General features: G+C 34.4%; 1 protein-coding gene across 2 annotated transcripts in view; it reads left to right on the top strand.

The window, feature by feature from the left end:
• The window catches only part of MIPOL1 (mirror-image polydactyly 1), a 317,520-nt gene that overhangs the window by 90,938 nt on the left and 200,114 nt on the right, over nucleotides 1–26,468 (top strand). For both annotated transcript variants that reach the window (XM_043556024.1, XM_043556023.1), the window contains exons 8-9: nucleotides 12,578–12,611; nucleotides 12,871–13,041. In XM_043556024.1, coding sequence (XP_043411959.1) covers nucleotides 12,578–12,611; nucleotides 12,871–13,041 — 205 coding nt within the window. The remainder of the gene's footprint in view (nucleotides 1–12,577; nucleotides 12,612–12,870; nucleotides 13,042–26,468) is intronic.

The following is a 26,468-nucleotide window of genomic DNA, read 5'->3' on the forward strand; positions in this document are numbered from 1 at the left end:
TGCATTTTGTGGTAGTACATATTCAGAAAGTTACTGATTCTTATATGGTACACTAGTAAATTCCATATCCCCACAGTCTTCCTGAAACTTTTGACATGCTGTGTAGTAGTTTGCATGTCAGGAATAATAGTCACCAAAAAAAAAGAGAGAAGAAGAATGTACTCTGTACAATTACTTTCTTTACTTTCATAGTCTATTGTTGATATCCTTACCTGGTCTTCCTTTGTGATGCCTCTTCCCTCTCTTATTATTGCTTTCTTGATTTATTTCAAATGTGTGGGTTTTTTCACTGCTCTCTGCTTAATATGCTCATTCCTATTCTTCACTACTTTTGACTTTATTAGGTGTGTCATAAACTTTAATGACACCTGAAATAAGGTGGAGCCTGAGAATTTACACTTTTTTCCAGTATTTATTTATTTTTATGAGAGAGAGAGAGAGAGAGAGAGAGAGAGAGAGAGAGAGAGAGACAGAAAGAGGGAGAGAGAGAGAGACAGAGAAGCCCAAGCAGGCTCCGCCTTGTCAGGAAAGAGCCCTTTGGAGGGCTCAAACTCATAAATCTTGATGTGAGATCATGACCTGAGCTGAAATCAAGAGTTGGATGCTTAACCCATTGAGCCACCCAGGTGCTCCTGAGAATCTACATTTTTAACAAGCACCAGGTGACTCTGACATAGGTAAATAATGGACCACACTTAGATAAACAATGTTCTAGAAATAAGTAATTCTCCAATTTTAATGTGACTTCAGTCACTTGGGAAATCTTGTTAAAATGCTCATTCTCATTCAGTAAGTCTGGAGTGGAACTTAAGATTCTGTTTTTCTTCAAGCTCCCTGATAATATAAATGATGCTACTTTAAAGAGTCAGAAGTAGGTAAAGGCCCTAGAGTATCTAGAAATATGTTACTTGTAAGATAGGTACAATGTAGTAATGTAATATTTTATGATGATCCATCAATATACTTATTGAGTGTTTGCTCTGCCCAACACTGTGCTAGACTCCATGGAGGATTACAGTAAAGTACTAATTAAAACATTGTTCATTAGGGAGACAAAAAGTCATTAAATAATTAACATGACAGTGTTCAAGTTGTGATTAGGTAATGTGGTTTGTTTTTTGTTCAGATTAATCGCTTCATTTTTTTTTTTTGAAGACTGATAGACACTCCTTAAAAGGCATTAAACTCATTGAATAATAGACATAAAGAAACCAAAAAAAAAAATCATCTGAATTCCCCACTGCCTACTCCCAAATAACTATTTTTATTAATAGAGAAACATCATCCCAAACATTTCTCTTTACTTATATAGTTAAACACTATCATCTACAAGAATGAGTGGTTGGTAGTTAAATGGATGTGTACGTAGTATTAATTTGATAAAAATCAAATCATTCTTTACATTACTATTTTATTTGAGAGGCAATATAATGTAGAGGTTAACAGCACAAATTCCAGATCCAGGCATTTGTATTTGAATCATGGCTTTTTTACTTCCTAGCTGTACAGCAGTGGACAAATTACTCAGAGTCTCTGGACTCAGTTTTTTTGTCAACAAATGGGTAAATATTGCCTATTTTGTATAAGTTCTTATAAGAACTAAATGATTTAGTAAATATTGAAAAGTACCTGACTCATAGCTCGTGCTATGTGTTACTTGAATTTAGGAGTAATAATCAATTGAAGTGAAACTAAAGAAAATTTTGAACTTCATGCAAAGTTTTCTTTTTTTTTTTTTAATTTTTTTTAAAACATTTATTTATTTTTGAGAGAGAGAGACAGACAGAGCCTGAGCGGGAGAGAGGCAGAGAGAGAGGGAGACACAGAATCTGAAACAGGCTCCAGGCTCCAAGCTCCAAGCTGTCAGCACAGAGCCTGATATGGGGCTTGAACTCATGAACTGAGAGATTATGACCTGAGCCGAAGTCAGTTGCTTAACCAACTGAGCCACCCAGGTACCCCAAAGTATTCTTATAATAAGATATATTAATTCCCCAAAGATCCTTTGGAATGTAAGAAAAGAGACTGAAAAACATTAAGGTATTGGAAGCATCAATTCTTCTTTTCACTTTTTTGAAACATGCAGTGATTAAACAATATCCTTTGACTTTCAGCTATGAAATAAGTTTTAAACTCTTTTTTACTTTGTCTTTATAAATTCTAGTTTTAAAATATTTATGAAAGCTGCATTAGATTCGGTAGCCAAATTTCCTTTTATTTAATTTTGATTTTATATTTAAAAGTATTGAATAATCCTTACTACAACTTTTGTGATACATGATGTTTTTACACCTGATTTCTTTATTTTGGGGAATCCCTTGGTAACTGAATTTCACTGTCAGTTTTTTGAGGAAGGGCTAATAAGTACTTTATTCTTAGATTCAGTATGCTTCAGACTGGCTTTGTGTTACCCTTTATATTCAAATTGGTTCTGAATAAAATTATTGGGTTAATTTTTTTTTTTTTTGACTCTATGCAATGTACAAAAGTCCATCTTGTGACACTGGTTTGTCTAAAAAGAAGTCAGGTCACAGGTGTTTTTTCCTCACTTACTTTTGGCTTGTGTTTTTGTTTTGTTTGTTGTTTTTTCCTGCCTGGATACCTAAAGGATTCTTTGTTCTTGAAGTAGAACTTAATCATGATGTTTGTGTTGATTGTTCTTTAATAACATTTTGGAGACCCACAGCATGCCTCTCTAGGAACTATTTGTTTCATCTTTTAGTTCATGGATATTTTAGATTTGTGAATTTTGTATTCTATTTGTTAGGTTGTTTTAGAGACTATAGTTATTCTTGTAATGGGGCATTTTTGTCTTTATGTATTATCTGTTCAATAATTATTTGTATCCCTCTTTTTTTCTCTGTATTCACTGTGATAATATCACAATTTTTCTTTATATTAGTAGTTCCAATTGTCACTATTCCTATCCCTGTGTTTTATAGTTCATTTATTAAATTTTTACTTATTTGTTTGTTTGGTTATGGTTCTCAGTACGTTTCCTTAAGTTTTCAACTTCCCTTTTCATTCACCTTATGTTTTGGCATTTTCTCCATGAACTTTATTTTATCGAATTCATGTTCTTATATTCTTTTAAAATACCAACCATTGGAGGTTCCTGGTGGCTCTGTTGGTTAAGCATCCCACTCTTGATTTTGGCTCAGGTCTTGATCTCATGGTCATGGGATCAAGCCTTACGTCAGACCCTGCTGAGCCTGGAGCCTGCTTGAGATTTTTGTCTCCCTCTCCCTCTGCCCCTCCCCACCTATCAAAATAAACATTTAAAAATAAATAAATAAATAATAAAATACCAACCATTGGCAGGAAGATTTTCTTTCTCTTGGTTTATGTTATTTTTTATATTATGATCTTTTTAAATTTCATTTATTCGTTTTGAGAGAGAGTATGAGTGGGGGTGGGGCAGAGAGAGAGAGGGAGGGAAAGAATCCCAAGCAGGCTCCACACTCTCTGTGTAGAGCTCGATCTCATGAACCGTGAGATCATGACGTGAGCAGAGATCAAGAGTTAGACACTAAGCCACCTGAGTTACCCTGGTGCCTGTTATGATCCTTTTTTTCTTATGGATTTGTGGTGTATATTTATAATTGCCATGTCATTTCTCTTCATCTTGCTCATGTATAAATTGTCAAGAACTTTTCTTTGTTCTGATATAGTGCAAGTGAATTTTCCTTCATAAACATTTCACATTGTTTGAAATCTATTTGTCTTCTTCTCAGAGCTACAGTTTCTTGGCAAGGTACTGCTTTTTGGCCACCTGTCTATATAGCCCTCTGGCAACGTGGTAGGCGGAATAGAGATTGGGAAGATCTCCCTGGGGATGTATACCCTTTTATTGGAGGTTCTGTCCTCTGCTTATGTGATTTTGTTTGGTATGTTGCAGTATACCAAGGGTTCATTCTGCCTGGTTTTGTGTAAATCCTGATTCCATGGAGTATTACTTTGAAGCTTTTATTTGTTCTACCAGTGTAGTAGAAAGTGGCAGCCCTTGTGCTTCTTGCTTCCTTTGTAAAGATTCTTCAGTAACATAGGCTTCTATTCAGGAAGGATTTTACTTTTCTCTGGGCTGTCTAATCAACTCATTGGTCTCTTAGGTTATTTCCAAGTTGTGTATTAGTGGAAGTCTCAGGATTTGGTGAGCTCACTCCTTTTCTCCATACCTGTTTTTATGTGTAAAAGGAAAAGTTAGGTGAACTTGACCAAAATCATCATTTCTCTACCCTGCTTTAAAAAATTACTTTGTGATAGTCCCTGGGTGGTTCCGTCTGTTAAGCATCTGGCTCTTGATTTCAGCTCAGGTCATGATCTCATGGTTCATGAGATTGAGCCACACGATGGGCTCTGCACTGACAGCATGGAGCCTGCTTGGGATTCTCTCTCTTTCTGTCTCTAAAAATAAATAAACTTTAAAATAAAATCTTAAAAAATTACTATGTGATGTCCTACTTTCTTTACTGTTTGATTAATTTTTTTTTCTGTTCATGTGGTTATATGATGGGATAAACAGATGTCTGTTCAGATTTTACTACACTAACTTTACTGATCTTCTTTTTTATCTTATCCCAACAGACCTCTTATTTTAGAGTACTTTTTAAAAAATTTTTTCTCAATGTTTATTTATTTTTGAGAGACACAGAAAGACAGTGTGCAAGTGGGAGAGGGGCTGAGAGAGGGAGATAGAATCCGAAGCAGGCTCCAGGCTCGGAGCTGTCAGCACAGAGGCTGATATAGGGCTTGAACTCCAAAACCATTTGATCATGACCTGAGCTGAAGTTGGATGCTTAACCAACTGAGCCACCCAGGTGCCTCTAGAATACTTTTTAGGTTTATAGAAAAGTTGCAAAGATAGTACAGGGAGTTTCCATTAACCATCATCCAGTTTCCTTTATTGTTAACAGCTTACATTATTATGGTACATATGTCACAGGGGAGAAAGCAACATTGTTACATAATTACTAACTAAACTCCACACTTTATTTAGATTTTACTAATTTTTCTCATGTCCTTTTTATGTTCCAAGTTCCCATCCAAGATCCCATATACATTTAGTTGGTATGACTCCTTTGCCTACTCTAATCACATTTCCTCAGACTTCCCTTGTTTTGTTTTTAATGATTTGACAGTTTTCAGGACTATTGTTCAGGCATTTTATAGAATGTTACTCAGTTTGGGTTTTTTGAATTTTTTCTCATGATTAGACTAAAGTATTGTCTTTTGGGGGGACAAAGAGTACAAGACTGAAGTGCCATTCTCATCATATTATTTCAAAATTATGCTATCAACATGACTTAACACCAGTTATGTTAATCTTGATCACCTAGTGTAGGTAGTGTTTGCCATGTTTCTCCACTGTAAAGTTACTTACCAACATTCTTCTTTCATATTCTCTGAAGCAGATTACTGAAGTGTGGCCCATACTCAGGTGGTTATAAGAGATGTGGGCTGAGAGGTTAATTGAGCTCTACTTTCTTTAGGGATACTATCTACATAAATTATTTGTAATTTTTCAGTACAAGAGATTTATCTCTTCCCCTTCATCTATTTATTTGTTTGTTTATGTTAGTATAGACTCATTGATACTTCTTTAATACTTTGGGTTATAATCTAATACTGTGTTGTTTAAAGTATTCCAGCTTGGCCATTGGCAACTCTTCCAGTTGGCCTCTATATCCCTTTGACATGTCCCCATCCTTTTGATTTTTAAACACTTTTCCTGATCTCTGGCACCTCAAGATGCCTCTCGGTTATGTCTTCTAGAGATGTATAGGGATGTGCCCCATCCCTAGAATTAGCCATTCTTCCGAGGGGCCTTATTCCTTTTATTGGAAAATGGTATTAGAAACCAAGATCTGGATGCTGGGTGTGCTCATTGTTATTGGGTCTGACTACTTCTAGGCCCAGTAAACAGAAAGAGCTAGGGTATATATGCATGTATACTAACTGATATATATACACATATCTGAAATTATTTATGTATCCATCTGTATCTTTATTAAGCTAAATCTGAATTCATACTGACTTCTCTTATTCTAATCCAGTACCACATAGTTCACTCTGGCTTTCTCCTTTTTCTTATGTGTAATTTCCTCTCCAACAATAGGAAACCTGGTTTCCATCCTCCACTCTCCATTTCCTTATTTGTTCTACCCCTGTGTATGTTGTAACTCTTTCAGTATCATTAGCCCATACCCCTATGAGAAACAACCTTACCTACCAGAGGGCACTGTTTATGTATAGTTCCTTTAGCCTTTAATCTGACAGGTTTCAGTCAAAGTACCAAGTTTCTTGGGTTGGCTCTTCTTTTTTCCCCTCTACACCCTTAGGTGAGGTTATGTAATATAGTCAGGCTTTTTTTCATAGTCTGCATACTATGCTAGGATCCTCTTACATCCTGGTGATTTTTTTTTCTAATTACTGGCAATTTTGAATTACATTGCTATTAGCATTTGCATACAGGTTTTGTGTGGACATATGCTTTCAAACTAGTTGGTCAAACCTAGTAATGTAATATCTGGAGCAGATGTTAAATCTTTGTTAACTTTAGAAGAAACTTCCAAGCTCTCTTCCAGGGTGGCTGTGCTATACCATTTTGCATTCCCATCAGCAGTGAATGTTTCTTTGTTATCTTAATGTTGTATTTAGCAAAACATAATTTTTAAATTGTGATGAAATTCAATTTATTGATTTTTTTTTCCTTTCATGGATTGTACTTTTGGTATTGAACATAAAACTCATTGCCCTATATAAGGTCACACAGCTTTTTTGAGATCCTTTGTTTTCTTCTAGAAGCTATAAATTTCATGTTTTACATTTAGATCTGTGATTTATTTTAAGTTAATTTTTGTGTGAGAGATGTGGTACTTGTGGAGGTGTTTAGTTTTTTTTGTTGTTGTTTTTGGGTTTTTTTTTGTGTGTGTGTATGGACATTCATTTTTCCAGCACCATTTGTTGAAAATGCCATCATTTCTCTGAAATTTTCTTGGCACTTTGTCAAAAACTCAGTTTACTCTATTAGTGTGGGTTAATTTCTGGACTTTATTTTCTCTTCCATTGATTTAAGCAATCTATCCCTTTGCCAATACCACATAGTCTTTATTATTGAATCTTTATAGTGTCTGGAATCAGATAATATTAACCTTCTAATTTTACTCTTTTATTACAGAATTGTTTGTTGGCTATTCTAGTACCTTTGTTTTTCCATTTGCCTTTTAAAATCAGTTTGTTTATATCTATAAAAACACTTGCAGGACCAAATGTTTTTACACACAACTTTTCAAAGTAGATACCTTTCTTATTTCAATAATACTCTTATAATAACTTCAGAACTCTTGGGGATTTGCAAGTACTATTTCATTCAGCTTATCAACTGCTGCACAGTGCTGTATTTACTTGTAATTCGTAACTGTAGATCTTATTATGTAGGTTAATTACCAATTTTATTGATGAAATTTCTAAATTTCTAAATAGATTGTTTTTTTTCAAAAATGAAAATCATACCCCAAAGGTAACAAATCAGTTTTTTATATACAATGTCACAATTCCTCAAGGTAGGTGATGTTTGTGCTTTATAGGTGAAAAAATTCTGACTGGTTGATGACTTGCCCAAAGAGTCAAAGTCAGTTACACATTGTAGGACTTGTCTATCTCAGATTTACACAGGCAACTCAAACTTAGCATATCTCGAATGGAATTTTATTCATTTTTAAAACCTTATTCTCCCTTAATCCCCTGCCCTGACCAGTGGCACAAACATCTGCCCACATATCCAAATCAAAACTTCTTCCTCCGAGCCTCTGTTAATTTGGTCTCTTAGTTTTGTTCATTTTCTCTCTTTAATTTATGGATCTCAATTGAGCCTATTTTTCTTCCCTATTTTTTTTTTTTACCTTTCATTGTCTACTTTAATTTGTATATATATTTTTATTATAATACATTGAAATTAGGATTCCTTGAGGCAGAGCCTTTTTCACTTTATTCTTGGTAGCATTTGTATTAGAAGGCAAAAAGGAAAACACTCAATCCCAAGCCTTTTCTTTTAATTATTTAGTCCATTTAGTAAATATTTATTGAATATGTACTATGTGTCAGGTTGCTCAGAACACAGCATTATGGTTCTAGTTTAGTTGAGAAGATAGACATTAAATAAATAACTTCATAAATACTTAAAATATTAATTGGTATGAATAATTGTTGGTTCTTAGGCACAGTTTGTAGTCAGCTCCTACAGTATCATAGTCCAAGAAAAATCATACATAAGAAGGAAGTACAACAATAAAAGAATATATGTCAGCATAGTTTTAAGTGTCACTGTGAATGTTCCTTTCTACTCAATTGAGGGCTGTAGTTCTGAACTTTAAAACGTGCCTTTTATTTATTTTATTTTATTTTTTAATGTTTATTTATTTTTGAGAGAGGAGGGAGAGAGTAAGAGACAGAAAGGGGCAAAGAGATAGGGGGACCCAGAAGCAGGCTCCAGGCTCTGAGCTGTCAGCATAGAGCCTGATGCAGGGTGAACTCATGAGCTGTGAGATCATGACCTGAGCTGAGGACAGATGCTCAATTGATTGAGCCACCCAGGCACCCCTCAATAGTGCATTTTAGATGGAATCCTTATTAAGGTAGAATCAATTTATAATTGAGCTTTGCTTGACTGAAAGGCATATTTGGAGGCAGTGAGTTATAGGTTGAAATAATATACATTATTTCACATCTCTTTTTGTTCTAACTCCTTATTTCTTGCTTCCTGTAGTCTTCAAATTCCTTGTCTTTTCTCTTTCATCTTTGCCAGTTTTGATCTACTTCTATCTTTCTGTGATGTCTGTCTTGGCTTATATTCTTCCACTTCTGCTTTCCCCTGCCCTGAATCTTCAGTGTTTTTTTCTTTTTCACTTTTATCCAAAACTAGGAAAAAAGTAAAAAGGATTCAAGTTAAAATGACTAAAATTTACATACTAATATAGACATGTTTGTGTATGTATATTCCAACTTTTGAGATCATGATATTGTGTACAGTCTCTTCAGGGTATTTTTTTTTTTTAACATATTAAGGTGGCCCTGTGTAAAAATGAGAAGAATAAAAACAAATTCTGAGGTTTTTGATTAGCTGATCACTAGTTCTTTTTATCATTTGAGGTTAAAGTTTAGCTGCTTCCCACTGAACAAGGTGAATGACTATAGGTTCAGAAGACATGATATTGACTGATCTAGGGATAAATCAAGAAATGTGACATTTCATGTAGGGGTCTTTTTACTTAGAGTGCAAGGGTGTCAGTCAGAATATGCACTGTATAGGAAATCAATTGAAACTTGAGCCCATGGACATTTACTTCAGCAAAATTCTTACTAATTATCATGACTATGTCTAGTTAGACTGTTGTAAGCATAATTTAGTTTCCAAAAGGTTGAGATTCTTTTGTATAATTGTAAATTTCCTGTTAATGATAAATAATTTATAGTTTGTTAGCTGTATTTTATATAAAATCAACTATTACTTTAAGTCTTTATTAAACCAGTAAAGCTTTATGTTATATATACTGCTAGTAAACCTTAAACCTCTGACAAGTAATTTTATATAGAAAATAGAAAGCCTGGTTTACCTGTTTCAAATTGTCTTCTTTTTTCTAAAAGGTAATTTTAATAGTTTTCTAAAAGGTAGTCTAATATTTATGTTTTCTTAAGTAATACAGTAAGTGATATGAGACTGAATTTTATTTTCTGAAATCCATTCTTTTTGGTGGTTAGTTTTCAAATGGATATTGAATGATCCAGCTGAGAAAAATATGTCATAGTTGGCACTTACAGTTTTAACATCAAAGGTCTGGTCTCATTTTTCAGTGCTCTACATCAGGGATGAGCAAAGTAAGGACCTATGGTGCACATCCATCCTTTCAGTTGGTTTTGTAAATAAAGTTTTATTGGAGCACAACCACACCTGTTCATTTACATATTATCTTTGGATGCTTTGTCTACATAGGTAGCATTTAGTAGCTGCAGCACAGAACATGCAGCAAAGTCTAAAATACCATATGACTCTTTACAGAAAGTTTGCAGATCTCTGCTGTAAGTAATCTAGTTGAGATTAAATTTTGATGTAGTTAATCTTTGATATCTGTGACAAGTACTTCCTGAAACTTTTAAAGAAATAAAAACAGAGAAATATAAATATTAGCCTTTTCACTTTCCAGCCTCATGTTTATATTGAAAGTTACTTGTCTGTATGTAATTTTTCAAATCACAAATTAACCCTTTGCTCATTTTTGTTAAAGTTTTAGTTTTCTCTCTTAGTGGTCTCTTTAGTGACTGTTTATCACTGTACTTACAAAGGATAATCATAGAGCAAAATTGAGGATAATTAAAGGATAATAATAAAGCAAAATTGAGATCCAAATAAATGCTAAGGTTTACTAAGCCTCATGCCCTGCGTGTCAGACCTGGCGCACTTAAACCAAAACATGATTCAGATTCGCTCATCAGCAAAATGATAAATTACTATACATTATGTACTTCTAAGGGCAGTCACACACATTACTTATAGTTGTAATGCTAAATTAATGTGGAAAGGACTTGGTATAGCCTTTGATCAGAAAATTTTATTTTTTAAAAATTTTAATTAACAAGGAAATTTAATATTCGACTAAATACAACTATCTTAACCGTATCCTCTAGAAAGATGTTAATTTAAAACATTCAGACTCTTCATTTGTCTCTCTTTAAAGTAATAATTTTCAGTGCCTGAAAAAAAAAGCTTACAGGTATCACATGGACATTCCTTACACTTTGTTAATTATTTTGAACATACAAGTTAGGTAACCTGCCTACACTGTTGTTTTCTTCCTAATCATATGTAGTTCTTTGGAACAAAAGAAGGGTATTTATAACCTTGGGATCTAAATTTTGTTTTTTTGCAAGAGCTTCCAGTAATCTAGTAATATAAATGTTTAATTTTCATGTATCTTTTCACATTTTAAATTATTGAGCTTAATTAATTAGGAAATTTATAAGGATTTAAGTTGAATCTTCTTTGAAAACTGCTATAAATAGCACTTAGCCTGATTTCATCTAAAAAAACAATATTAAGGTAAATATTTCTCACTACATATGGTTTCCTTAAAAATGATACTTAGCCAACCAATAACTGATGGTTAAATGCCTTTCTGATACTTTAACATGATCATAAAAAAGTGTAAGAATTTTGTTACCTTACACTTTTTACTATGTTCTTTAATTGAGTAAAAAAGAAATTATTGTCTTCAGAGTTTATGTAGAACCAGCTTTTATGAAGCAGGATATTTGAAAACTGTTGAGTTATTTTGGGAGAAAAAAAAATAAAAGTTGAAAGTATTTGTCTTTACTGAAATGTGAATCCAAGTGGACATTACTACTTTGAGACCCATTAACTATATATAATTCAAAATTACTATACCATACCATCCTTTTAAATTATACTATTTAAATGTGTGTAGAAATAGTTTTTTTGATATATGTTTATTTTTTTCCTGTAAAAAATACAACGTTCTAAATATCTCTCCATGAATGTAGCAGTTTCATTGAACTCTGAAGTTTGGGACAATTTTGTAATAAATTTGTTAAGTTTCTGTATTATCTTTTCCAAGTATGCTTTTCTTTGGTGGTAAATGTTAAATCATAGGAGCCCAGAAATAGGGGAGGGAGGATATGAGAAAACAGGAACTTCTATATCTAAACTTTTTAATACAATTTTAAAATAATTGAGCCATTTCTAAAATCTACATCATTTTACTAATACTTATTACCAATTTTTGTTAATTTACCCAATTTAATGGTTGCCTAAATTATATTATAGACATTTTCTAAAACATGTCATTTAGAGCTCTTTCTTTGCCTTTCCTGCATTTGTTCAGTTTATTAACATCAAAAAACATTTCAGGAAGCACTGTGACTCTTCTAATACAAAACACATTTATGAGAGGAACCAATTTACTTTCTTAGTCTTTAAATTCAGTAATTCTATATATGTAATGAAAAAGAGAAAATAACATTAGTCATCTAAAACTGTGGTCCAGTTTTGGTCAGCCTTTCTATATATTTGTTTCAACAAATAGGTAGCACAAGAGATTTTCAGGTCAGATTTAGTGGCAATTATTTGTCTTTGCTTTTTTGGGAACATAGTTAAACTTTGCAATAAAAATACTTGCCTTGCTTTATTTGTGAGGAAGTCCAAAAAACAGAGGAAATACAATTTTTGGTAAGAATTGAAAGTCCAGGAATAAATATAATGATGAGAAGTAGTGCTTCTATCACTAGGGAACTTTCCTCATCTAAGCACATATGAACAATTGATCCTTGTAGTCATATATAGCAGTAAACATTAATAACTTAACAGTCTGAAGTCAGCGCAGAAGATATGGAGCATTATTGAAAGATGGAGTCGAGCAGGTGGCACTTTAATATGTTCAGTGTCATGGTTGACTCTAAAGACTAGTCGAATGAAATTACTTGAGGTTCTAAAGATTTAAAAAGCGAACTCATTTTGCTGCACTAAGGAAATGCTACTGATCAGGCTTTCTGTGTCCCTTTTTTCTAGGCTAGAAAATATTAACCCTGAAGAAAATGACATGGTAAGCCATTCTCTGAGGAGATTTCTTGATGTCAGTCTTATATCTTAGAGGCTTAAGTTCAATTGAGTGGGTTTCAAGAACTAAGATGTGGGAAAAAGAAGAATTGACACACTAATAATGTACATCTTTGCTGCAATATGAAAATTCAATAACTTCACTCAGTCAATTTACAATTCACATGTGCCTATTAATTAAAACCCTATATTAAATAAAATATATTAAAACTTCATGTCTGACTAACATATAATGGTGTTGGTAGACATTACAGGAATTACTGAACAGAATAAACAATGCAGACACAGGGATAGCTATTCAGAAGAATGGAGCTGTAATTGTGGATAGAATCTACAAGACCAAGGAATGTAAAAAGAGAATAACAGCAGAAGAAATGAATGCAGTGATAGAAGAACGGGATGCTGCTTTGTCTCAGGTAACTGCATATATCTGTAAAAGCATTTTCCCCTCCCTCTTTACCATTAAAAAGCAACATTTCCCCACATATTCTTAATTCAAATTATTTTTAGCACATAATTAGTACCGTGATGATTAGATATGTTAAAATAGTCACAAATTTTGTTCCACCATTCTCCGAGTACATGCATCCATGTTTCTTAATAAGATTGCCACAAAATTTTAGTTATATTCCAAAAAAAAAAAAAAAAGAATTTAGTTACATTCTTTAATGTAATCACTTTTATATGAGACTTCTTACTTGAGTCGCACTTTTGTGAGGGCTGAGATTATGTCTTTATTACTGTTTTATTCCCAGTGCCTAATTCAGTGCCTTTTAGTAAACATTGATAAATGAATCAAATTATTAGCGTATTCTTTTCTGAACATGACTTATACCTTCCTGCTCTAACGAAACCTGATTACCTCCCTGAGGATACTGCTTCTACTGCAGTCCTCTCCAGTAGTGATTGTATTCCCTCCCACAGCAGTTATACCAGTGTGCCTGGAGGCTTGTTCCCCATTAGTGTTCACTGTTCCTTTTTCATCTCTAAACACCTCTAGCTTTGAAACTCATGCATCAGATTGTACCACCCAGTAGGCACTCCTGTTGCAGTAATTTACACATGCCTGTGTTGCTTCCCTCATTTTCTTGAATGTCTTAGGATCTATTTCAATGTCTTTTCTTCAGCCCACTCCTGTCTTAATTCTTGGTGATTTAAATGTCTTTGCAGATGATCCTTTCACTGTTCTGGCCTCTCATCTTCTTGGATTTGTCTCCTCTCTTCATCATGTATTCTGCTCTATTTCTGTCATACTGACCACCACTTACTACCTGTCCAGCTCCCTTACTCTACAACCCTGACTCTAGCAAATTTTCAGCTCCACTGGCACCTGTTTCTGTTGACTTGACCACTTATTCTCCTGTGCTTCAAGCCTCTCATGTTCCCACTTCCCAGTTCATCTAGCTTAGATTCCACGGCTCACGTAATTACCACCAATTTGCTTATAAGATAACCCCAGTTCCTTTAGTTCATTGTCCTCACCAAACAAAGCCTAAGCCTTAAAAAATTTAACTTTCTCCCTGTTCTACACTGTCATAGTTTTATATGGCAGGAGAATGTCACACAGATTTGCCTTAATCCTTAAATTCATGACCTTTGTCTTTAAGTAGGCCCTTGGTGTTGCCTCACATTTTTCTTGCCTTTTGTTGGTCCATTCACTCTCCACTGTAAAGGACTTTTTATCTCCTTTCTTTCTCCTCAGATATCCAACCTCACCTTTCCAATATAAAAAGGAACTTCTGCTTGTCTCCACCATTTCATCCACCACCCTACCTGCATTTGTTCCCATATACTCTGCCTTTTATTTCTTAGTACCTACCCCTGTTTCAGGATAACCTATTTCTATACTAGTTCTCAACTTTTCTTGCTTGCTTAAGGTTATCACTTAATCAATTGGCCCTTTTGTCTCCTACTTCATAAAATGTTTCCTATCAATTAATTTCTATCATTATCTAAAATGCTTTACTATCTTCCATGGAGGCTAAGTGGAAGTTTTGATAAGTCTTGATCGACTTGTGGTTCAGCTCTGTGCTTTTGGTGAGGTTTCCGAAACAGAGCCGAGTATTCAGTGGACCCTACTCTTGCTAAATCACATATTCTAGTATTTATCTCTTCACATTGTGAGACTGTGGAAAACTCCATTATGGTTTTCAGAGGTTTTGGAGCCTTAACTTTTTAATTTCAAGCCCTGTACAGGTTTGGGATTTATCAAATGATTTGAGGTAGAAACAAGTCTCAAATCTCCAATTTTGTCACTTCTGCCTTGCACAACTACCAAAAGCTTAGATGAATTCTCTGTCCTCCAACAGAAGCCCTCTTTGTAATCAGAGCCTGACTTCCCAGCCCCTTGCCCAGGTCTGGAATCTTTAAAACTCAGGGCAAAAAATGACTGCAGATCTTCAAATCGCCCTTTTTCAGAATCTTAGCCAGTCAACTCATTGTTGTAGCAGCAGCCTTCTCATGTCTTTAAGCTGGGTTTTTAAATTTAATCTGGCTTTTCCTGTTTGGGGCTGGCACATTGTTCAGTCACAAAGGATTTCATTCTATGTAGATGTAGAGACCTGACATTTATCTTCACATTAGATTTGGAAAAAGTCCTTAAACTTTTTAAATGAGCAACTTTTTACCATTTTGTGTCCTACCAACTGTATGCAATCTTGAATCATTCAAGATTGTTGAGAGAAGCCAAAACTGTTTATAGTGCTTAGAAACAATTATAGCGTGAATTCAAACATTTGATTTATTTTTTATCATTTATTTTCTTAACTAAAAACATACACATAGAGCATAATTAAATGTGGACTGCCAACCATTCCTTCATGATACATAAAGGTAAATCAACCTTTGGCAATATTTACCAATATGTTCTTTATTTATAAATATATATTATCCATCATTGCAATATATTTATTATTTGTCTACTGCATGTATTTATTACGTTTTATGAAGAACGACTTGTGTTTTTTTAATTCTTTTAATTTGCATAGTTTTCCGGCTTTCTGGACCAAATAGTATTCATTTTAGTTTTTATGTCATAATCATTATAAAAATGAACTTTTGAACTACTATTCTAGTTCTGAATGGGAACTTTTTTCCTTAATTTTTTAAAGTAAACTTTTTATTTTGGCATAGTTTTAAATTTGCAGGAATGTTTCTAGGTTAGCGCAGTATAAGGGTGCACCTGGGTGGCTCAGGTGCTTAAGTATTCAACTCTTGATTTCAGCTCAGGTCATGATTTCATGGCTCTGACACACTGACAGCATGGAGCCTGCTTGGGATTCTCCTTCTCCTTCTCTCTCTGCCCCTCCCCTGCTTCCTCCCTCTCCCTCTCCCTCTCTCCCTCCCTCAAAATAAATTTAAAAAAATTTTTTTTAATTAAAAAAGATATTACAGTATAGAGTTCCCATATATCTTTCACCAGTTTTGGTTTTGCCCTGCTTTTGCCATTGCTCATTACTGTGGTAAGTTTATCAAAATTAAGAAACCCACATTGGTAGATTACTATGAACCCCAGACATTATTCAGATTTTATCAGGTTTTCATTAAAGCCCTTCTGTTCCAAGATTCAATCCAGGATACCACATTGCATTTAGTTGTCACATCTCTCCAGTCTCCTCTGGTCTATAACAGCTTATTATTCCTTTTTTTTTTTTTTTTTAAAGACCTTGACAGTTTTGAGAATACTAGCCAGATACTTTGTGGAATGTCTCTGAATTTAGGTTTGTCTGATGTTTTCCTTATGATTAGACTGAGATTTTGAGTTTTTGGAAAGAATTCCACCAAAATTAGAGCTTAATTTTAGAGTTGTTATTTAGCATCAACTGTTTTCTGATTATACAATATCTTCTGTGAAGTCCCAGGATTACCTTAGTCCCATTCTATGTAGCTATTGGAGACCTTCAGATTTAGTGAGAATTTCTTGATTTTGATACAGTTTAACTTAACTTTGTTTTTCAAATCAACTTAAAATCATTTATTTACTTGAACTGGCCTTATTAAAATCTTATCTTTTTCAGATGAATACTAATATTCTTATTTACTCAAATTCTTTTCCCACAACTTTTCTATCTCAAGCTGAAAACTGAGAGCCTTAAGATCTTTTATAGGATGAATTAAAATTTTTAAAATTAGCATTTGTTTGATTAAGGAATTGACTTACCAAACAGTCTTTCATTCTTTCTAATCATTTTTTGGTCCATTAATGCTCATATAGTTTACTTAAATTACTGAAATACCTGGAATTAAGGGATAAAGCAAGAAACTTCCAATTCTTCACTAGCTTTTCTAGAATCTTAAATTTCCTACATCTCTAGAAGCTATCTAGTTAAGCTACCCACTAAATTAAGGAATCTTATGTATGACTAATTTTCATTTTAGCTTGTTATTCATTTCCTCTTAATGTCTTGCTATTGGTACTCCTATTGGCCGCAAGCATTTGACTCAAATATTTTTGAGTATCTATATGACCATTTATGTCCAAAATCATACAGGCCAGTCTTTGAGGCACAGTTGGACCCAGGCCAAACACCAATAAGTAACAGAGGAATAGAACTGGCCAGGATTGGGAGTTCGGTAACTTTGAGGCCTGGCCTTATTACAAGCTACAGTCATTCAAATAACCATTTGTATTAGTTTGGGTTCCCCAGAAAAACAGAACCAACAGGATATTTATAAAGAAATTTACTATAAGGAATTATTTGCTTAGGCGATTGTGGAGGTTGAGAAGTTCAAGATTTTCAGTCAGCAAGCTAGATACCCAGGAGAACCAGTGGTGTAGTTCCAGTCTGAGTCTGAAGGCCTGAGAACCAGGAGAATCAATGATATAAGTTCTAGTCCAAGTCCAAGTCTAAAAGCAAGAGAAGACCAATATCCTAGTTTAAAGACAATTAGAAGGAATTCTCTCTTACTCTACCTTTTATTCTATTCAGACTTCTAAATGGGTTGGATGAAGAGCCCCACTCACATGGTGGAGGGCAATCTGTTTTGCTCACAGACACACCCAGAAGTAATGACTAATCAAATATCTGGACCTGGTGGCCTAGTCAAGTTTTCACATAAAATTAACAGGCCATTACTAGGACTTCTAGCTAAATTAGGCTACTTTTGGCTAGTTTTGATTTCCAGGGACAGGTGTGGATATGGACAGGGCCTAGCAGCCTAGGCTTCATTGATACTTATAGTTGGTAGGATAATATTGTAGAGATTTTTATTGATTGGACCCCAACTGATACCTGGTGCAGAGGTGAGGGGCCCAATCCTGAGAGCTGAATAAATTAGGCATGGGTATGGGGGTTGGGATACAGTCTTTAGCCAAATGGGCCAGAGGCATTGATAAAATATATTCAAAACACCAAAGAAGACGTGTCATAAAGACTTGGAACATAGGAAGGATGAAGGAAGAGAAGTGGTAAATCCTATATGTACATGGGTGTTTGGAATCAACTCCAGGCATAGTGGATAATATGTTTATGGATCTTGAACTCATTTTATTCTCACTTCCTGGTAAGAATCGGACTTTGTATTGCCAGGCTTGATCAAGATTAGTTCATGAACTATGTGAAAAGGAGCTTGTGAGGTAAAAATTTTTAGGCTGACTTAGTGATCATAAATTTCTATTACCTGAACATCATGCAGATAATCCTAACTAACCACTATTTTTGGACATGAGTCATTGCAAATATCAACAGTCAATAAAACCCTTTTAATTTGTGCACTTTTGTTGTTTTTGATGAAAGTATTTCTAAAACATTTTTGTGCTTCCTTTAACATAAATTTAGCACTTTTTTTTTCATCATTTAGTTACTTCATTTTTATCAAATGTTATAATGGAAAGTATAGATCCTGAAATCTTTCAGGTCCCAAATTGACAAACACAAAAAGCATGGAAGGACCAAGGGATAATCATCAGGGTAATTAAAGAAACTCAGCTTAACATTTTACTAGTCAGGTTCCTTCTTTATAGCCTTTGTGCTATTCTAAGCATTAAGCTACAACTCCAGCAGAATGAAAAATAAACCAAATAAGAGGAAGACTTGAATCCAGTCTGGTAGTATTAATGGAAATTAAGACAGCTGAACAGTGTACAGAAGGTATAATTGGTCTGTTTCTTTGTGACTCTTTTTGCCTTTACACATGTTTCCCTTCTCACTGGAAGATGCTTTCTCTCCACTTGTTACTCACTTATCTTTTGAAGTAGACCACTACTTCAAGCCTAATTTAAATATCTCTTCCATAAAGATCTTTTACATGAAACAAAATGATAAATATCTTCTTTTTGTCCACATTTCACTTTATATTCTGTTAAAAGTACTTGTCACACTGCATTACACTGTCTTTCCTACTAGCATGAAGTAGGAACTATTTTTCTTTATATGTGTCTGTCACAGTTTTATCCTTAGGACAGTATAGGCACTTAATATTTGTTTGTTGAATTAATGAACTGATGAGCTGAGCTATTTTAAATCAACTTCAAACTACACAGAACTAAAAGAATTTAATGAAATATTCACTCATTTACATTTTATTGCGCACCTATTATGGGCCGTGTGTTGGGAACTTAGTTCCAAATAGAAGGTTCTTACTCTTACAGAACTTGTATTTTAATATGGAAATATTTAGATAGTGAACAAACTAATGAATAAAGTATTTTCAGGTAGTAATTTACTGAAAGTAAAAAGGTAGTTGGGAGTGACTGCAATTGGTAGTGGGGCTGTTGCTTAAACAGGGTGATCAAGGCAGCCTCTTTGTCAACGTGAATAGTTGAACTAAGACTTGAAAGAGGAGGAGGATCTAGCCATGCAAAGAACCATGGAAAGGCAGTGCCCTGAGAGAAGGAACAAGTTTAGTGTGTTTAAGACACTGATATAAAAATACCAAACTTAAATGTGATTGAAGTACAATGAGCAAGGAAGATAGTAGCAAGTGATGCGTTAGAAGAGATAGGCAGCAGACAAATCTGTATGGTCTTATAGGCCATGGTAAGGAGGACAGATTGGATCTAAATGCAGTTTTGAAAGAGAAAGGCTATTGCAGTAGTCCATGCAAAAGATGACACCAGTGAGGGCTCAGAGAGACAAGTGTAGATTTAGAGAGTGTAGAGTGTAGAGGTGGGCAGATTTGGGAAATATCTCAATAGTACAGTGAATAGGACTTGATGGCAGATTGGTTTTGGGCATAAGAGAGCAAGAAGATTTAAGGCTGACTCCAATATTTGGGGCTCAAAGACTATGTAGATATTTGCCCCATTTATTGTGATGGGTTTTGGGAGGAGGTCAGTATATTTGGGGAAGGAAGTTACATTGTCTTGGAGGAGATATATTTGAGATGACTCTCACCTGGAAATATTGAGCAGGCATTTGATTATTGCAGCCATCAGCAATAATTAAACCTTAGGACTAGATGAAACTGAGGAAAGATCATTGAGAAAAAGCTTGGTGGTGTGCCAATGTTTAGCAGTTGGACAAAGTAGAAGGGGACCACATAGGATATTGGGAAGGATGGCCAATGAGGTTGAAGGAAACAGAAGAGAATGTGGTGTCAGAGGAGGCAAGAAAGTGTTTGCAAAAAGTGAGAGTGATTAATTCCCTTAAATGGTGTTGAGAGGTTGAGCAAAGGGAAAATGGAACAGTTACTTGTAGATTTGATCACATGGAAGATGTTGAGGGCTTTGACAAGAGTTTGGTCCAGGACAGAGGCCACATTGGAGTAGTATGAGGAAAGAATGGAAAGTGAGAAAGTGAAGACAGTGAATGCATACAACTTCTTACCCCTGTAATGGAGGTAGAGAAATTGGCAATAGATGGAGAGGGAGCTTACAGTTCATGGAAAGGTTTTTCTTTTTTAGGGCATGTAATTGATATGTTGATGGAAATGAACCAGGAAAGAAAAAGTGATTTTAAGAGAGAAAAAAGATAACTGTAGTAGGAAAGTTCTGGAGTAGATAAGTAGATTCAGAGGGGATAGGATCTAGAATATAAGTGAAAGAGTTGTTTTTTGCTAGCAAGAGGGAAACTGCTTCCATTGTAACAGAGGAATACAAGAACTCAGATGGATGCATATCCTTTCAAGTTAATAAATTTAGGGAGTGAGGTATCCTAAAGTTCATTTAGATTCTCAATGTGATGGGTCAAAAGATGGTGCTGAAGATTTATAAAGGTTTGTAAGGTATTAGAAGTTTGATAAAAAGTTCGTACTTGAAAAGGAAATAAATCATAACATTTAGAGTTTTACTTTTCAGGATAGTTTGAAACAGTTGTCTTGGTTTGTGTGTGAATGAACATAACTTTAGAAACGTAGGATGCCAGGCAGAGCAGAATGTCCATTTAAGAATTAGATAATGAATTTGAAGTGAAACCTGTCAGGGAAGTTGCATGATTTCTTGTAGCAATATTCAGATCTCGAATGCAGTGTGGTATTGTAGATATTTTAACCCGGCTTGGGGTTGTGATGGGTGAGGGACCAGGAAGTCATTACAGTGATGGCCTACAGACTGCCCCTTAAAGAGGAAACTAAAGAGTCACAGTCGGTAGGATCCTGGACAGTAAAAATCTGCTCCGTGCATGTATTGGAGTTCTTTGTTCATCTTGGAGTGCTGTAATGAGTGGTAGTCAAGAGAAAAAGAGCCTTGAAATAAACATTTTGAAGGTATCGCAATTAGTGGAGTCAATATATTTCAGATATTTTTCTCTGTAATTTTTTTATGGATTTGAGGGGGGAAAGAACTAAATGTTGGGATATTTTAACACACATTCATCAAGACAGATCCAGAAGCAGTAAAAGAGAGGGAATACATTTGAAGAAAAGGTATAAATAATTTAGAAATTAGAATTCTTCTATTGTATCACATAGTCCAGGAGTCCACATTAGTACATTCCTCGCCTGGTTATGAATTCTTCCCATGATATTCTATGTGAACTGAAGTCACTGTGGAAAGCAGACTGAGATTAGGGAGTGTAGCCTAAACTAACAAATCCACTTGAAGTGAAAAACCAAAATCTTGGCTATTGATAATAACCATCAAAGTTAACTTTCCATATTAACAGGAAAGGATAGCCTAGTTTCTTAACCTCTCCATTGTTAGTGTTGACGTCACTTTGTATCCCTAATGATTGGCACAGTGCCTAACATATAATAGATACAAAATAATGATTTGTAAGTTATTAGAAGTTTGATAAAAAGTTCATACTTGAAAAGGAAATAAATCATAACATTTAGAGTTTTACTTTTCAGGAAGAGTAAGAAACATGTTTAACATTCTTTATTATAGTGACTGTGAAATTTTTATTAATTTTTTCCCCTGTCAGTTTGTTAATTTTCTTCCCTGTCTTATCCTATAATTATTTGCCTGTGCATGTTTTTTTTCCAGTCAATCTTGCTAAGATATCTTATTTATATTTGTTCTATTCTAATAACTTTTCTTAGTTCTTATTATAAAATTTTTACAAACTTTTTCCAACTATAGGTAATTTTGGAAAGCATAAACAAGAAGGTAAAATTTGCTTGTAAAGTCATTTCCTAGAAGAAATCATACACAGATTGTCTTTTTTTTTCAGTCCATATTATATCAGTACATACAAGTTAATCAGATTTTTCACTTTGATTTTATATTTTGTCAGATAGTCTTATAACTTTATAATGTGGATATATTAAGATTTGTCAAACTCATCTGCTGTTTGAGAGGGTGTTTATTTTTTTTTTCTATTTTTTTGATACTGTGAACATTTTTGTAGCTAAATTCTATGTGTATCTATGTTTATTTCCTTAGGAAAAGTCCTAGAAATGGAAATACTGGATTAGAGACTATAAACATTTTAAAATAGTATATACTTCCAAATTGCCTTCTTAGAAAAAATTATAAATAGAAATGGTGAATAAAATGCTAAGGAATTTGGACTTTATTCTCTAGGCAGTGTGGACCTCCTGAAGTTTAAAAGTCTAAGGCTAAGGAGACAGTTGGGAATCTATTATAATAATTCATGCAAGAGGTAATGAGGGTTTAAACAAAAATCAGAAAGGAATAGATATGAACACTATGGAAGTTAAAGCTTGTATTTAAAAAAATTTTTAATGGAGGTATAACACAGTAAAGTGTGCAAATCTTAAGTGAAAGATTTGATTGATTTTTACATATGTATATACTCATGAAAGCATCACTCAGATCAAGATATAGAACATTTGTAGCCCCTGATTTCAAACTATCTTACAAGCTACAGTTATCCAAACAGTATGGTATTGGCATAAAAACAGACACATAGATCAAGATGGATCAATCTCAGTAGAATAGAGAACCCATAAATAAACCCACACATATATGTTCAATTAAAGGAGCCAAGAAAATACAGTGCAGAAAAGACAGTGTCTTCGATAAATAGTGTTGGGAAAACTGGACAGCCACATTGTAAGGAATGAACCTGAACTACTGTCACATGCCATACATAAAAACTAACTCAAAATGGATTAAAGCCTTTCATGTAAGACCTGAAACCATGAAATTCCTAGAAGAAAATAGAGGGTGTAAGCTCCTTGACACTGGTATTGGTGATGAGTTTTTAGATTTGGCGATGAAAGCACAAATAAATGAGTGGAACTATGTTAAACTGAAAAGCTTCTGCAGAAAATAAAAGCATCAACAGGGCTACCTGGGTGGCTCAGTCAGTTGGGTGGCTGGCTCTTGGTTTCGGCTCACGTCATGATCTCACGGTTTGTGAGTTTGAGCCCCACATCAGGGTCTGCATTGACAGTGTGGAGCCTGCCTGAGATTTTCTGTCTCTGCCTCTCTCTCTCTGTCTCTGTCTCTCTGTCTCTCAAAATAACAAATAAATAAACTTTAAAAAAAAAAGTCATCAACAAAAAGGAAAAGGCAGCCTACTGAATGGGAGGAAATGTTTGCAAATCGTGTATCTGATAAGGGGTTAGTATCCAAAATGTGTAAAGAACTCCTACAACTTAATAGCAGAAAACCCAATTCAGTTAAAAAATGAGCAGGGAATCTGATAGACATTTTTCCAAAGAAGATACAGAGATGGCCAACAGGTACATGAAAAGATGCTCAACATTACTAAACAGCAGGGAAATACAAATGAAATCCAATGAGATATCACTTCACATCTGCTAAAATGGCTGTTATCTGAAACACGAGATAACAAGTGTTGGCAAAGATGTGGAGAAAGGAACCCTGTGTGCTATTGGTGGGAATGTAAATTGGTGAGAATTGTAAATTTCCATAGCAGCCGCTATGGAAAATAGTTTGGAGGTTCCTCAAAAAATAAAAATAGAACTGCCGTATGATCATCAGTTCCACTTCTGGGTATTTATTCAAAGAAAATGAAAACACTAATTCAGGAAGATAAATATGCATCTCCATGTTCATTGCAGCATTATTTTCAATACCTAAGATACAGACACAAGTGTCCATGTGGATGAATGGGTAAAGAAAATATGGTGTGTATATATATGCATACATATATATATACACAATGGAATACTAGTCAGCTGTTAAAAAAAAACAGAATGAAATCTTTACCATTTGCCGCAACATGGACCTTGAGGGTATTATGCTAAGTGAAATAAGTCAGAGAATGACAAATACCATATGATCTCACTTTTATGTGGAATTAAAAAACAACGATGATAATTAATCAAGCTCATAGCTGAGGAGAATAGAATCGTGTTTGCCACAAGCGGGGAGTGGAGGGAGAGAAATGAGCGAGTCAAAGGTACAAATTTCCAATTATAGAATAATGAAGTCATGGGAATGTACAACATGGTGACTATAGTTAATAATAATGTGCATATTTGAAAGTTGCTGACAGTAAATCTTAAAAGTGGTCATCACAAAAAAGAAAACAATTTGAAAAACCAAATACAATGAAATGTAATATTGTTTTGTATATATTTAAAAGAACATTTCAACATTCCAGAGATGCCTTCATATGTCTTTTCTGTCAGAATTTCTTGTCAAGAGTAATCACTATTCTTTCTTCTAACAGCATAGGTCATTTTGCATGTTTTTAAACTTAATATGAAAACAATCATGCCGTGTACTCTTTTGTGTCTGACTTCCTTCACCCAATGTTATTCTTGTGTGTTGATCTGTATTGTTATAGTTATCAACAGTGTATCTTTTTCTTTACAGTGTTATGTTCCATTGTATGGTTATACCCTTATTTACATATGCACCAGTTGATAGAAATACAGGTTGTTTCTAATCTTGACCTATTATGAATGAAATACTATGAATGTTCTTGTACATATTTTTTGGTCAATGTTAGAATTTATTCCCTGTGGTTCATATATAGCATATACACAGGAGAATGCCTGGCATAGGTTTAGCTTTAGTAATTAATTCCAAATGTTTTCCCAGAGTTGTACCAGTTTACACCAGCAGCGTAAGGAAGTGGCTTCCAGTTGTGAGGGTCAACACTTGGTATCTTTATTCATTTTAATTTCTATCATTTTGATGGATATGTGGTCTTATTGCATTGAGGCTTTAATTTGTATTTCTCTAATGACTAATGATGTTGAATACCTTTTCCTATAATTAGTGGCCATTTTGATATCCTCCCTTATGAAGTGTCTGTTCCAGGCTTTTGCCCAGTATTAAATTTGGTTTGTTTTTTTCTTACTGATTTATATAAATTGGGTACAGATACTTGTATAGTCTTTGGCTTGCATTTTTATTCTTATTGATGTCTTTTGATAACAAAAGTTCTTAATTTTAAGGAAGTCAAATTTATCATTTTTTCTTCTTATGGTTAATGCATTTTGTGTTCTATTTAAGAAACCCTTGTGGGGCACCTGGGTGGCTCAGTCAGTTGGGCGTCCGACTTCAGCTTGGGTCATGATCTCATGGTCCATGAGTTCAAGCCCCGCATCTGGCTGTGTGCTGACAGCTCAAAGCCTGGAGTCCGCTTCGGATTCTGTGTCTCCCTCTCTCTCTGCACCTCCCCAGCTTGCACTTTGTCTCCTGTCTCTCTCAAAAATAAATAAACATTAAAAAGAATTTTTTTTAAAGGAAAAAAACCCTTATTATTCCCACAATAATGAACACACTCTGTAATGCTTGCTTTTAGGAGCTTAATTATTTTAGCTTTCACATTTAGGTCTTGATCTGTTTCAAATTAATTTTCATATGGTCAAGGTATATCGTTTTCTTTATATGGAAAACCAGTTGACTGGCCCCAACATCATGTATTAAAAAGATCGTGTACTGCTCTCACGTCCCCAGTGAGCTATAGGGGTATGTGTGGGTTTCTTTCTGGACTGTGTTCTGTTGGTGCAATTTTCTATCCCTGCACTAATACTATACTATGTCTTAATTCCTGTAGCATTATATTGTGTCTTGATTTGTGATGGTGTAACGATCCAGTGTTGTTGTTCTTCAGTTTTTCCTTAGTTATTCTGTGTCCTTTGTTCAGCTTGTCATTTTCCATTAAAAAAAAAAATCTATTATTTTGATGGGAATTGCATAGACTCTAAAGATCAATTAAAGGAAGATTGTTACTTTAGCAATTTTGAGTCTCCTTGGTCTTTTCAATGAAAACTATTAATTTTTCTTCAGGTACTGCTTTAGTTGTATCACACAAATTTTGATAAGTTGTATCTCATTATACCTCAAAATATGTTTTTAGTTTCTTTTTATTATTTTTTGTTTTTTTTAATGTGTATTTATTTTGGTGGCGGGGCGGGGCGGGCAGAGAGAGAAGACAGACAGAGCATGAGTGGGGAAAGGGCAAAGAGAGAGAAAGACACAGAATCCGAAGCAGACTCCAAGCTCTGAGCTGTCAACACAGAGCCCGATGCAGGGCTCAAACCCATAAACTGTGAGATCATGACCTCAGCTGAA

The sequence above is a fragment of the Prionailurus bengalensis genome, chromosome B3 (assembly GCF_016509475.1).
Source record: "Prionailurus bengalensis isolate Pbe53 chromosome B3, Fcat_Pben_1.1_paternal_pri, whole genome shotgun sequence".
NCBI classification, from domain to species: domain Eukaryota; kingdom Metazoa; phylum Chordata; class Mammalia; order Carnivora; family Felidae; genus Prionailurus; species Prionailurus bengalensis.